Raw genomic sequence first — 14,892 nt, forward strand, 5'->3', positions numbered from 1 at the left:
CAATCCCTGTTTTCCCTCCTACTTGGCCTAGAAGCCCCCATGTGAGAAAGGGACTCTGTCCAATGTGATTCTCATGTATCTACCCCAGCACTTAGAATAGGGGTTGGCACACAGCAACATGGTGTAGTGGATAGAGCACGGGCCAGGGAGTCAGAAGGTCATGGGTTCTAATCGTGGCTCCTCCACTTGTCTGCTCTGTGAACTTGGGCACGTCACTTTGCTTCTCTGTGCCTCAGTTATCTCATCTATAAAATGGGGTTTGAAACTGTGAGCCCCACTGTGGAACAGCGACTGTGTCCAACCTGATAAATTTGTATCTACCCCTGCACTTAGTACAGTGCCTGGCACATAGCATTTAACAAATACCACAATTATTACACAGTAAGTGTTTAATAAATTTAATAACTTTTAAATTTTGGACAGTGCTGGCCAATCTCTCCTGCTCCTTATCACTCTTTCTTCCCCATATTTATGCTCTAGATTCCCAGGGACCTGTTTGCCCAGAGTCCAGAGTTCACTGGGCCACTAATCTCCCTCTCTTCCACCCCCCTTTACTGTCTTCTCCACTTCCATCTTTTCTTCTCTTTTCCTTCCTTCCCATCTCCCACTTCCTCCTCCTCCCTCCCTCTTCCCTTCCCTATTAGAAGCAGGAGGTAAAGGTCCTCTTCCTCCTCTCCTCAAACACTTGTTATGTTTAGAGACTCAGAGTGAGGGGGTAAAAAATAACTCCTTGAAACCTTATTCAAAAAACCCACTGTACACAGTGGCTCACTGTCTCCATTTCAGGCCACAGAGCCCTGCTTCCCATTGCCAAGATCCAGGGAGGTGAGCGAGGAAGTTCAGCAGCAGGAAGTCCCCTGCACTTACTTCACTGTATCGATCCGTCTGTGCCTGCAGGAATACTTGATCATTGAGCAAAACGGTTTTCTGATCTCACACAGGGTAACCCAGCTTCCCTCACACTAAACCATGAATGAACTGGGCAGGAATCAGCTGGGGTGTTAATTAGGATGCTAATAGCAGAATGCATCTATTTTTAAATCACTGAGCAGCCCTGCTATATACTACAAATGTAGTGAAGGACTGTATTGGGATGAAGACGAAATGAGGTCCCTGCTAAACTGATTCCACATTTTACAGATCTGAAAAACACCGACATGGACAGATATGATTCATGAAAATATGTTCATTTATGAGTTCGTATTGCCTAATTAGTCACTACAAATACATTTCATTGTTCTTTTAACCATTCCAAGAGGACTTACTTCTGTGTACATTTTTTAAACAGTAAAAGAAGAGGAATCGTTTCAGTCTCTTGGCCGGTTATTTATTTATGAAGATCCTCATAACTTGAATTTCTTTTCTGATTAGCTGAGCTGCCAAATTGGCTTTAAAAAATAGAAACAAAAATCACCCAGAAAGAATATTCATTGTACATCTGTGCAATTGCCGATTTGACTGAAAGCACAGAGGTAACATTAGCTGGTGAATGCTGCAAATTCCAGGCCAGCTTCCAGTTTTACAACATGCAGTTGTTCTTGATGACACTTACTTTGTAAAAGACCTAGAGAACGAAAGCATTGTCAGTTAAAACTGGAAGAGACTGCTGATTGTCATTCTGGTAATGTCTGAGACTTCTGCGTTTGAAATAATTCTTGAGGTGGGGTGTCTGTGCATAGCAATTATTCGATTCCCCTCACCAAATGAATCCTAGAATCTCTGATGGGACATAAAATAAACAACCAAATAAACCAGATCCAAAAATTTCTCAAACAACCCAGGCCCATCCTATTCTTGTTGACAATCCTGATAAACACTGATCTTGAAATGATTTCCAGTGTTGTGCTCGTCACCATTCAACACCTGCCCTCCTGGCTCAACCGGGAAAACATCAATCCCAGGGAAATTGTTGTATTATTTTTGTTGTACTTGTTATGGGCTTACTATGTGCCAAGTACTGTTCTAAGCACTGAGGTAGATACAAGTCAATCAGGATGGACACAGTCCCTTTCCCATATGGGGCTCACATTCTTAATCTCCATTTTACAGATCATATAAATGAGGCCCAGAGAAGTGAAATGAGTTGACCAAGGTCACACAGCAGACATGTGGCAGATCCAGGACTAGAACCCAGGTCCTCCTGACTCCGAGGCCCGAGCTCTAGTCACTATGCCATGCTGTGGAGGAGTAACATTGCTTACCTGACTCTGACTCCACCCCTAGTGGTATCACCCCAAATGGAGCCAATCCTTATGAGACTCACACATGGAAGCAGAATTCTTGTTCAGTTCAGCCACTCCTGGAGCATATCTAGCAATGCAAGAAGTGATGAAAAGAGGTGACTCTTCTCATCAAACTCTGAAGACTTCTGAATTGATCAAACAGGAGTCCGATCTCCTCCACTGTTGGAATTGGACTCCAAGGATGGTTTGTAATGCTGTGAATTCTTTCAGAAACATGGGTCTGCGACAGCTCCTATTAAGGTTCTGAATATACTGGCATCTGAATTTGTCAAATATGGTGGAGAGAAAGCAGCATGGTCATTTCTGTGTACTTGTGACTTGCTTTGTAGCATATGATGTAAATGCCATCATTTTAAGCTATATTGACTGAATAATTTGGAAAATTCCAAACCAAAACAAATAAATGTGTGGAAAGCATCAATGTTTGGTATCTCCACTTAATCATACCACATCCTTCAACTATTGTAGCAGGTGTCATTCCTCATGCGAAAGATGAAGAAGTTGTGGCATCTGGGAGATGGGTCAGAAAGAGAAGAGAGGTGGACCTAGCTGAACAACACAACCTAAAACATTGCTTAGATTCCCAAATGGCAGAGTTGGTCCGATCTCAACGCCTCTTGCTCTCTCTTTTGGACTCTTCTTCTGCACTAGACCTACTTGGTTTTGTCTTCTGCACTACTTTTCCCAAATGTCTCTTTCTGTCTACCATCAGATGCTCCAACTTGGGTGCTTTCATCTTCCATGAGTGATCAGGCTGGCATTTTCATGCTCCACCTTGTCACTTGAGTTTAGTCTTGTATATGCAGGTAACATTACTGGGGACTAACTGTGCCTCTGAAAGTAAGACCTCTCATTGTGTCCCATCTCCACCCCATCTCTGATGCAGAAAACTTAAAACATGGGGAGGTCAGCAAGCACTCTGTCCTGAGTACTAGTTTTAGGGGTGGGAAAAGAGCAGGAAGAAAAGGAAAAGGGAAAGACCATTATTTTAGCCAACCTGTTATTATAGTAATCCCCATGAAATCATGTTAGTCTAAGCCAACAGTTGTTGCAAGAGAGTGATTAGGCAGACAGCCCTGGTGACCCCGTGTGGCTGACTTTTGATTCTGTAGTGAGCCCTTTAATGATTTAGCTATTACTGCAAAATGATAGTGGTGGAATTGAAGGGCATAGGAGGAAAAGATGTAAGGTAGGCAGACATTTGAGAAGGTCAGATGAATTCTGAGCTCTTTCCAGGATGGAAATTGCAGAAGATTGTTCCCAGGGTTCCAAAAAGATCAGATTGAGTGGAGAGACATATTTGTGCTTGCAATGGCTGCCGATGCTAGCCTGAGTTAGACTGATCTGGTAAGCTCCCTCCTCAAGCACTTACAGAGAAAGGCCAAGGTGACTGGTGAGAATGGTGCCCTATTTTGTTGTTCTTCAACATATTGGCAAATCCTGAATGTGTCACTGCAAATGAGATGTCCTTCAATGGAGACGTGACTCAATTCCCCATCACATCCACATTAATCAATGAATCAATCAAGGGCATTTATTGAGCTCTTAAATATATGCCGAACACTAAGCACTTGGGAGAGTACAATACAACAGAGTTGGTAGACAGGTTCCCTGCCCCCAGTGAATTTACACTATAGAGAGGAAGTCAGACACTAATGTAAATAATTTATAGATTAATAGATTTGTACATAGTGCTATGGGGCTGAGGGTGGGGTGAATATCAAATGTCCATAGGGCATAGACAAGACAGAAGGGAGAGGGAGCCGGAGAAAAGAGATCCAATGAGGCCTACTGGAGAGACCATGGGCCTGAGAGTCAGAAGGACCTGAGTTCTAATCCCAGCTCTGTCACTTGTCTTGTGTGTGACCTTTGACAAGTCACTTCACTTCTCTGTGCCTGTTACCTTATCTGTAAAATGGGGATTAATACTGTGAGCCCCATGTGGGACATGGACCTTGTCCAACCTGATTAACTTGTATGTACCCCAGTACTTAGTACAGTGCCTAGAACATAGTAAGCGCTTAAATCACAATATTTTAAAAAAGAGGGCTAATTGGGGAATTCCCCTTGGAGGAGATGTGACTTTAGACTGTAAGCCCAAGGTTTAAAGAAGTGGGTTTAAGGAAGTGTTTCTTTCTATTTTGAACCTATCATCATTAAGCTTCTGTGGATGCCTCAGTGCTGTGAGATTGGGTGAACCAGAATTCTGTATTCGGTCAGCTCCCCCTTCTCTGGTTTTATAAACTTCTAATAGGCCCCCAATCTAAGCCTTTGCTTTTCTAGATCAAAGAGGGCCAAACCTTTCATTTTATTCTCATTTGGAAGCAGTTCTCTCCCCATTGCCCTTCTCTGGGCCTGTTCCAGTTCTACATCCTTGCTAAGACATGGCAGTCATCCCTGTGTACACTGTAATAGAGACAAACATCTTTTGAGTAATTGAGTGGCAGAACTATGATTTTTGGTGCTTAAGTTTCCAAGTGCCATGCATCATCGCAGGGATGTAAAATGGGGCCCTAAAATCCAAACATTTCTCCATAGATAAAAACCCCAGTGGTTGATATCAGGGGAACTCTTCTAGGCTTAGGAGCTGAGAAAGCAGGTGTTCTAGAAGTAAGGATTCCCAAATGAGCTTTCACTTAAAGGAAAGATTGATGGAGCCTTTGGTTAAATGCTGTGCATACACATAGCTAGAGTGCCAGCCTCAGCTCTGTGTTTTCTCCTCAGTGTTGAAATAGCCATAGAACAAACAGAGTGGTGGTTCTTCTTAGTACAGTGCTAAGCAGTTAGAACAGTGCTCTGCACACAGTAGGTGCTAATAATCACTGATTGATTCTGGTATCCCTAGCAATGTGCATGTACATAAGGACAACACAGCAAGGGTGGCAGCCGGGCATAAGTACCATTGCTCACAGAAATATCTGCTTTGGAGTATGCAAAAGACACCTGCCTCATAACAAAAATATGGGGCTCTTAATTAATTGACCAATTGTAGTTATTGCACAACTCCAGTGTGCAGAACACTAAAGTAAATGTATTGAGAAGGCCCTGTGAAATGTATTTCCCAAGGCAGACCAAGCTTAAGTAGTGTGGTGATATTGGACTTATTTTTGAATATGTCAAAGAGTGTTTTTCTTCACTCTGGCAGCCAACCAGCCAATCAATCAATGGCATTTATTGAGTCTTCATTTCCCCCTTCCTTCCCCAGCCTGTGAGAATTCATCATAAAGACAAAATCCCCAACCTTCCATTCTAAAACTAGTAATAATGATTGTGCCAAATGATAAACTAAGCACTAGGGGAGGTACAATACATTCATTCATTCAATTGATATATTGAGAACTTACTGTGTGCAGAGCACTGTACTAAGCACTTGGAAAGTACAATTTGGCAACAGAGACAATCCCTACCCAACAATGGGCTCACAGGACACCATCTGTCCCACAAGGGGTTCTCAGTCTAAGAAGGAGGGAGAACAGTTATTGAATCCTCATTTTACAGATGAGGAAACTGAGTCACAGAGAAGTTGTGACATATCTCAAGTCACAGAACAGGCAAGAAATGGAGCTAGTATTAGAACCTGGGTCCAGTGTTTTCATGCCTGATCTCAAATGACTCAGAATTGGCACAAAATTTTATTAGATATGCAATTTTGGAAATTATTCCTACCATTTGAATGGTCATTTTGTTAATGCCTAACTTAATATTCTGCATCATTTTTCCACCTGGGAGCTCCTCCCGTTAAAAGTACAATGGGTTAATCCTGGCCTGAAGCACCATGATTAAAACCTGTAAACACCACTAACAATAAAAACCCAAAACACTATAAAGCTAATCACCACATACAGGAATGGCCTCCTGGGGGCTTTGTTTTTAGATACTTTTACTTTTCATTCTTGACATTTAGTTTGCTAGAAAGGGAGCAGAGGGAGCCAGAGAGAAGGAAACAGCAGCTGACACGGGAAGGAGAAGGGAGAGAGGGAGACAAAGAGGGCAGAGGGTTTCAAAAGAGATTAGGAAGTGGGGAGGACAAGCCAGATGAAAGGATGTGGTTGAAAGCAAGTGCAGCAGAGCACCTGAATTGGAATTCAACAGACTTCTGTGGCTGTTCTTCTGCTAGCCCCTCAAGACGGAAGCAGGTATCCAAGGCCTGTGGTCAGATTCTATTTTTATAAGAACAAAACCTGTGGGGGAAGAAAATGAAAGAAAACCCCCCAGCTTCTCCCTTGTCTTGAATCCCCACAGGTCTTGTTCATTCAATCAATCATATTTATTGAGCGCTTACTAGGTACAGAGCACTATACTAAGCGCTTGGGAGAGTAGAATTCAACAATAATCAGGCACATTCCCTCCCCACAACGCACTTAGAGTCTAGAGAGGTGAGCGGTGGCTTTCATTTGAGGACTAAGGGGACTCCCTCTGGGCCTTGCTTACCCAGCTGTGACAGGTCCTGGTTGGGCCATAGAGCTCATGGGAAATGAAGCAGCTAAGGAGTCCCAGGGGGTTTAGAAGGGGGAAGGGTGTGTGGTCTTGGGGAGCTCTGGCATCTCGCAAACTTAATTAGACAACCCCAAGACCCCCAGGGTTGACCGATATTGGAATTCACCGGACTCGATCTAAGCAGGGCAGCCTTTCCAGACAGCCCCCTTTCCTTGCCCGGTATGGAGAAAAGGTGGGCTCAGTGGGAGCTGGGCCTGGGGCATGATTGTAGTTCTGCAGGAGGTAATTCAAATTCAGGCCATGGCCCGGGGACCACTCATAATAATGATAATAATAACTGTGGTATTTGTTAAGCACTTACTACATACCAGGCACTGCACTAAGTGCTGGGGTGGACCCAAGCAAATTGGGCTGGATCCAGTCCTTGTCCCTCACGGGGCTCACAATTTCAATAAGCTGTATGTTAATCACTTCTTCCCAGGCCTGGCCAGACTGGGTCCAGGGGTTGGGGAAAGGGTGGAGAGGGTACGTAAGGCCGAAAGTGATCTTGTTTCCCCTTGGTTTCAAGTTACCCACCAAGGAGATGCTCAGGGTTCCAGGTTCCAACTGCATATTTCTGCCAGTCCCCACTTCTGCCCTTGGAAGACCTGGGCAGGGTAGGGGCAAGGGGCATCAGTGTGGTAGTAGCTGACTCAAGGCCCTTGCCACTTGCTTGGCACAGGGGCCACAGCTCATTTCCACAGAGTTCAACATCCTGCACCCAGCAATGCTGATCCCCAGGCTATTTGGTTTCACGGCAGCAGACATTTTCCAAAACCATTGGGTTAGTTCTCCTCAGAATGGAGTGAGCAAGCAAGGAAGGGAGGGGCGCATGGTAGGCATGACTTAAACATTAAAAGCTGGATCATAAAAATAAGCAGAAGTCCTAAAGCAGGTAAGAAATATAAATGATTTTACTGCTCAGCAGTTACATATCGAAAGCCAGGTACACACCATACTAACTATTTTTTCAATTGATGCAACTCAGTAATTTTTATTGCAACTGGAAGACAATACATCACAGAAACTTTATGGTAGGTTTTGGGAAAGTGTTATTTACAATAATTGATGAAATAGTTTGTCTTTGGCAATATGATTACACATCAAGAAAATGTAAAATGCAAGTATGCCTCTAAATCAACAATGTCTTATTCCCTAAAGGTCAGCTGATTGCTCTTGCCTTTGAACTTCTTTCGTAGGGAAACACAAATACAACTTAACATCACGGTTTCTTCCCCCATCACAGTTCTTATTTTCTATTCATGATATTGGCAGTTTCATACACCAAAAACAGAAAAAAAAATTGGCATTTTATTACTGTACTAAATTTGGCCAGGTAAGGTCATTGGCCAGAAAACAGGACAGAGAACTCTTAAGATATGATATGAAAACCTCTTGGTTTTTTTGATTGCTTTATCACTGTTTTATCTGTAAAACAAAAAAAAACTCAGAAATGTTACAGAATCATAGTATAAAAAATGTATAGGTATACCATGTTTCAGACACACAAATACTTTTTTTTCTCAGTATTTTTACCATGGCAGTTTAAGTAGCGAGTGTGAATGATGTAGGCATGGAATCGGTCATTACATGTACACACATACGGGAGAGAAATGAAACTGAAAGATAGTTAAGTTTCAATCTCTTAAAAAGAGAATCAGGATTTTAGGCCACAGTAATGAAAGGATGAAGACTGAGATGAACCATATTGGAGTAATTGCGAATCTACTATGGAACACCAACTATTTGCAAGAGTAATAAAAGGCCACCTGCACCTGTTGCAAATGTAATACAGTGAAAAACACCGTTCTAAACTTCCAAAATAATATTCTTGGTTTTAACATTAACCAAAAAGAGGAAAGACTACACATTAACACAATGACTCAGAAGTGATCTTTTCAACAGCTCTGATTTCAAATGTACACGAGCAAAGAGACAGCACCATTGACACATCAGTTTTGGATTCTTTAAAGGTTTTTTTTGTTGTTATTGTTGTTGTTTTTTTTTTTAAACCTTTCTTAATTTTTGGTCAGTGAAGCTAGTACTTGTTTGCTGAACTGTGGAAGAATAGTAGGATCATGTACATTATTAATGCTAAAGCAACCCAGCTGACAAGTCTGTGCTTAATTCAAGGATAACCAGTACTAGTGAGAAATGTAAAACAAAAGGAATTCACCACCATCATCAGTACTTTCCAAAATAAAAAAGGGGGTTAACAGATGGATTCACAAAGGGAGGCAGATTTATACAGAACACTGAATGTTATGTGTAAATCCTCATTAAACTCCAGCTCAGAACAGGAAATGACACACAATGTATTTACTTTGATTTCCACGTTACGTTACAAAGAAAAAGACATAATTACAACTTCGTAACTGTGTTAACTGCAATAGAAACCAAACATAAATTCAGAGTTTGGCAGGTAACTAAAAAGGGTTATCACTTAGGTTATATAGCAAAAGTGTTGATGTATAGTATATATAGTAGTATAAATAATAAAAAAGTATTATTTAAATTAGATCACAGTGCTGCATTATGTGCATAACAGTGTTTGATATATTACTGGAGGGCTGTGAACTACAACACTAAAGACTTATAACTGGTCAAACTGTCAACACTGATACTCAGTCACAATAAGAGGATGCACGTGATTAAAATGATCATTTGGTGGCAAAAATCTAGATTATAAAAATCCAAAACAAAAACTTTGTCTACCTAGAAAACAACAACAAAAAACCATTCGAGAAAAAGCAGTTTCTGGGCAGCTGTGATCCATCAGAAAGAAACCAGTCCCCTTCTAAATGAAGTGGAAAAAAAAATCAGATTTGAATTTGAATAACACTCGATCCCATTTTCCAACACTCTCGTTCTGCCACTGGGGGGTGATTTCTGATCACCTTCCCAAACAGGACATTCTGGGTGAACCTGGAAGCCCATCAGCTCTGTGGGAACAACACGTACTTCAAATACAGACAGGTGGACTTGGCATAGCTAAGGATGGCTTCATCCTTGCTTGTGTGAGGGGGGTGGGGGTGGGGTCTCTACATGAAAGACATCAAAATGATTATAGAGGCAAAGACGGGCTGCACCCAACCCCTGAGCCAGCAAATCCACCAGACCTTCAGCCTTCCCGAAGTTAAGCACTGTGGCAGGATGGATCGAAAAACTTGTTTTAGGAGAGGGCTCCTTAGTCAGTGCTCAGTCTCGGACCTGACTTTTCAAATGCCTTCAAATCTTCCTTCATGATGGAAATTCACTGTTGTCTATTTAAGTATAGATGAAGCTTGTTGTAGGAAAGGAATGTGTCTACCAATTCTGTTGCATTGTGCTCTTTCAAGTGCTTAGTACCGTGCTCTGCCCACAGAAGAGCTCAATAAATACCACTGATTGACTGATGTCTCTGGCACCCTTATTGTGGATTTAGTCATTTTCTTTCAGATGGGGGGCAGGGCAAAAGAACAGCAGGAAGTGAAAAGATTTGGAATTTTGGTAGGGAGGGATGTTTATTAAGGGATGATGGTCCTAAAAGGGGGTTAAAAATGATGGGATTCAAAAAAGCGGGCTACACGCTTAAGGGGGGAAAAATCCATTTTTTTCTTCTCCTTAGAACCTCTCAAAAAGCGCCTTGTACCGTATTACAGAGATCACATCTCTGAGTGGGTGGTTTCTGTCTATTTGACTATAGAATTTTAAACAAGGCATGTTTTCAAAAGGGAAGGTATGTAAATGACATCTTGGCCAACCCCAGAGTTGCATTTGTCCACTAGAAAAAAATGCTGTCTTAAAGATGATGAGAGGCAGGTTTACTTGAAAACTAATAAATGTATTATTGATGCAAGCTGGAAGCAAGCTCAAAAGGCTTGCAAAGAGATTTCGGGACCAAAATGGATTTTAAGATTTTTTATAAAACATTTGCTTCTAGACTGGGTTTAGGTTCCAGGCTTCTCCCGACCATTGCTTTTTTGTTCATTGGTCACCAAATTCCCCAATTTTCTTGTCTTGAGTGGGGACTCACCCACAGGTTTCGTTCAGGACTCTAAAAAAAGGTTAATTTTTATCTGCTTGTTGTTTTGGTTCATGGGGTGTACAGTTTTACCAGTAAAAGGAAGCCCCTTCTCTAAAGTCTCCTGAATGACTTTCCCAGAATGGTCCCTAAGGATGCTTGTAAAAGTTGGTTAAATAACACTTATTAAAAAGTTGCTTGATGAGGTATTTATGCAAAAGACTAGTTCTCAGGTGAAGAACACACTTTTAAAACATAATTATAAATTTCCAATAGAATCTGGAACATCAAATATCATACTTTACATTTTAACATTTTCCAAGAGAGGAGTCAGATACTTTTCAAATAGAATCCTGGGCAACACCACACAATACTTTGTGGTGGGTTTGTTTTTGCTTTTTAAGAGGAGGAAGGAGAAAAATCTTGCCAGAGCTATGTTGGGCTTCGGTTCCTCCATCAGTCAGGATCATAATGCTGGGTTTACAGAGGTTTGGGGATGGGAGTTTGGGGTAAGGATTTTTTGATATCCAACCTAGCCTGATAGGATAGGCCAGTACTATGAAGTGAATACAAGACCCATTCTTTGAATGACATTATGGAAGTCAGCAACTGCAGAGTCTGGAAGAATAGAGAAAATCAAATCTGGGTCCATTCAAAATGGGGGCACCCTGACTCCCTTGATCGGGCCTGGAGTGTACTGCCGCCAAACCCAATAATAGATGGAAGAGTTCAGGTTCTATTAAATGGCTTTGCCTGCAGTGTGCTTAATTTTCTTCTTGGGGAAATAACCAGGGGGGACTGTACACTTGGCCCTCTGGACCTGATTTACTGCACTTCACCACTCCCTGAGCACTGGCTGATGAATGGGCTCTAATGAGCTACCCAATCCTCCCATTTCCTAATCAAAACCTTCAAATCCACTCCATCCACAAGGTGGATGGTTTTTATTTCATGCCACCGAGTGGAAAGTCATATTCCTTTGTAACTTGCTCTTCAGATTTTTTTTAAAGCAGAAAAAGATTTCATTGTTGTGTGGATTTTTATTCTTTTTAGAAAAAAGCTATAGAAATTTTCAGTTGTCATAACGTTGTCCTGTTGTCTATACTAGGATCTTGTAGCTCAGATTGTTTGCCCAAAATACTCTTTCAAGTACAGCGAGGCAGGAAAGATTGCTTGATTCACAAGTCCTTCCCACTGACAGACAAATTCAACTCTAGCAGTGAATTGTTCATGGGAGAAGAGTTTCTAATTCCTGTATCACTTCCTCTTTATCATTGTACCATTAGCTCAGAACACCATCGTATAAGGCCCTTTAATATTTTTCCCCTTCTTATGGCAAATCAGCAAAAATTATCATTGACTCCTAAACCCTGAACACATTGTAATCACTGTCCCAATTAGGCTTCCCATTACTCTCTTGATTCTATCAAACACACTCACTACTAAATTTGCCCTCAAATTATTGCGTCATGTTCGACATGTACAGACAGAGAGAAAGGACAAACTTTTTAAAACAGAGAAGTGAGGGGGAAAGGGGGCTGAATGTGCAGACAAGGCAGTATAGTTCAACCATCCAAGCCCTACCAGAGCGTGAAGTTTTTTTTATATTGCAGAGTAAGCTCCCCAACAGTCAGTGTTTGTCCCTGAAGAAGGTTAAACCTTAAACACCTGCTTCAAAAAAACCAAAAAGAAAAACAAAACAAAAAACAACCCAAAAAACAAAAAAGAACCCCCCCAAAACAAAGAACCTCTAAGCCTAAAGGCTTAAAAATTAGAGGCCTAGCCTTTTCTCTAGTTTCTATATTTATATGAAAATAATTCATGCTTCATGCTAAATACATTATTTACCTTACAAGAACTTTGTTATCTTTGAATAAAAAAAGTTTGTGTTTTTGTTTTTTCCAAAGGAATCCATGCACTGTGGATCAGAAATTTCTGCTGGCTACGCTGGTTGTGTCTGGAAATCGGTGATCACTTTTGCACAGATGAATCCTGACTGACATTAACTGCATATGCCATTCTGAGGGCAGTATAGGAGCTCTCGGTTATGTTTTATTTGCTCGTCCATCAATATGCTTTGAAACATTTTTAAATACAGCATAATACTAATGGCAGGTTTCGTAGCTTTTTTTCTTTTCTTTTCTGGTTAGATCAAGTATTTTTGATCCCCAGAAAAAGATCTGTATCATTATTTCCTTCCTTAATATCTACTGTAATTTCTTAGACTTGATTGCTTTTCACTCAGGCAGTTAAGAAGACATAGCTTGTTCTCGGTATTATTATTTTTTCTTTTTTGTACGCAGTGCCAATCTTCAGGCTTATGGCTTTTTGAACATGATTTTACTTGACTAGAGAGGACAGAACTCAATGGTTACTGATATCACTAACAATCTACCCCATTTTTTTCTTCTCATGATTTCACTGAAACTCGTTGGGTACACCATTCCAATTTCCACCACTTAAAAGTTATCAGTCTTCTCATGGATGAGCCACAGAGTCCCTGGAGCCCTAACTGTACCTGTTGTGGGCCAAGAATCCCAAAGACTTCTGTGGCACAACTGTATCCAAGTGCCTCTAGAAGGTTCCTGCTTCTGTGAGGATTGGGCTGCTTCCTGTCCCCCCCAAATCTCTTTATTCACATTCACTGAAACTCAATCTTGTTGGTCTTTTTTTTTTAACCTAAGGGCTGGGCCTAATAATCACTAATTTGGGTGCATCTCTTCTAGATGCCAAGGGGAATATCCGATTCCAAATTGTACTCCCATCACGTAACTGTGGATGTCACTGCGTAGTCAACCATGCATTTCTGACAAGCTGGAGAAAGCAATGGTAATTTTGGCTTTTACATTTTTTGTCTTCAGGTAATGAAAAGCTTTTGTAAATCAGCTGAGTGTCAGTATGAGTTCTATGGCTTCAATCTCCTTTAAAAATAAAACTCTTAAGGGTCGAAAAAAAAGAAAAGAAAACAAAACAAAACAAAAACCCCAAAAAACAAAGCAAAAAAAAAAATTGCTGATATTGCCACAAATCATTAGAATTCTCCTGACGTGCTGAAACAAAATTGTGTAAGTTCAAAACAAATCCATGATTTGTTTCTAATTTTTTGTGGTTTCTTTTTGCTCTTTCTGCCCCTTTGCCGTCCGATTGGTGATGTTGTTCAAGCAAGATCGAATTCCTGCTAAATGTAAGAGAGAGCCGGCCGCTTCTTTCATCTCCTCATCGTCGCTTTCCGGGGGCTTCTCCGTACGTCTCTTTTTAAGGGGCAGCGTGTCGCTGGGGACTTTCCTCACCTTTGCTAAATGCTGCCGCTTCTTGTGCTGAGAGGCATACCCACTGTCAGCTAAAGAATCCTTGGTCTCTTTTCTGCTGTGTTTCCTGTCATCCTCTTCGGTTTCACTATGGCTCTCATGGCTCTGGAAGCTACCTTCACTACCTTCGCTGCCCTCGTGGCTGCCTTTAGTAGCAAACTCGTAATGGTCATCGGCCGAGGAAGAAGAAACGGAGTCACTGGTGGGGGAGGTGCTCCGAGGATTGGAAGATTTGGCACTGCTGTAGTTGTGATCATCCTTGGGGTCACCGCTGACCACTGGGGAGCCACAGGACTGCTCGCTTTCTGTCCGCATCCGGCAATTCGCAATGCCGTTCCTGCCGGGAAGAAGGTGGGAAGAAAGGGGAAATGAACATGTTAATCATCCACAGGCAAAGTCACACAGATGCTACTTCCGGTCGAAATGCCAAACAGTGACTGGCTTATGTGGAACAAGGACAACCAGGGTAGTCACCGCCAGTAGGAGCAGCAGCAGGCCTAGTACCTGGGGAGGTGGATCTGCTTGAGAGGAACGACCCAAAACACTGACACCGACACTTCCCATATTTATCTTCTATCAATGACATTTCCAATCAATCTGTGCAGTTTACAAGTCAAAACAACACTTTCTAACTGACAGCAGTGGAAGCTTAACCTATTATCATGGAAAAAAAAAGGAAGCGGCATTTGGATTTCACACATCAGCATCGGGAAAGATTTGGGAATCAACCAGCTGACAACGTTGGCTAAACTGGGCACTCCGAGGGAACAACAAGTCTGATTCTTGAAAGGTTGGTCATCTCAGCTTTCTGGAACTGCCTAGGGCAAAAGAAAGCCAGTTTATGGCACTCTGGTCACTCACA

The 14,892-nt window shown here is 41.7% G+C and overlaps 1 protein-coding gene across 5 annotated transcripts in view; it reads right to left on the reverse strand.

The window, feature by feature from the left end:
* Positions 1-7,684: 7,684 nt before the first annotated feature.
* The window catches only part of FOXN3 (forkhead box N3), a 368,264-nt gene continuing 361,056 nt past the window's right edge, over positions 7,685-14,892 (reverse strand). For 3 of the 5 annotated variants that reach the window (XM_029058898.2, XM_029058897.1, XM_029058904.1), the window contains one exon: positions 13,818-14,367. In XM_029058898.2, coding sequence (XP_028914731.1) covers positions 13,818-14,367 — 550 coding nt within the window. Of the gene's footprint in view, positions 14,368-14,892 lie in introns of all 5 variants that reach the window. The other 2 variants (XM_029058903.2, XM_029058902.2) reach the window with 1 other exon arrangement.

This window comes from Ornithorhynchus anatinus, chromosome 1 (genome assembly GCF_004115215.2).
Source record: "Ornithorhynchus anatinus isolate Pmale09 chromosome 1, mOrnAna1.pri.v4, whole genome shotgun sequence".
Taxonomy (NCBI): Eukaryota; Metazoa; Chordata; class Mammalia; order Monotremata; family Ornithorhynchidae; genus Ornithorhynchus; species Ornithorhynchus anatinus.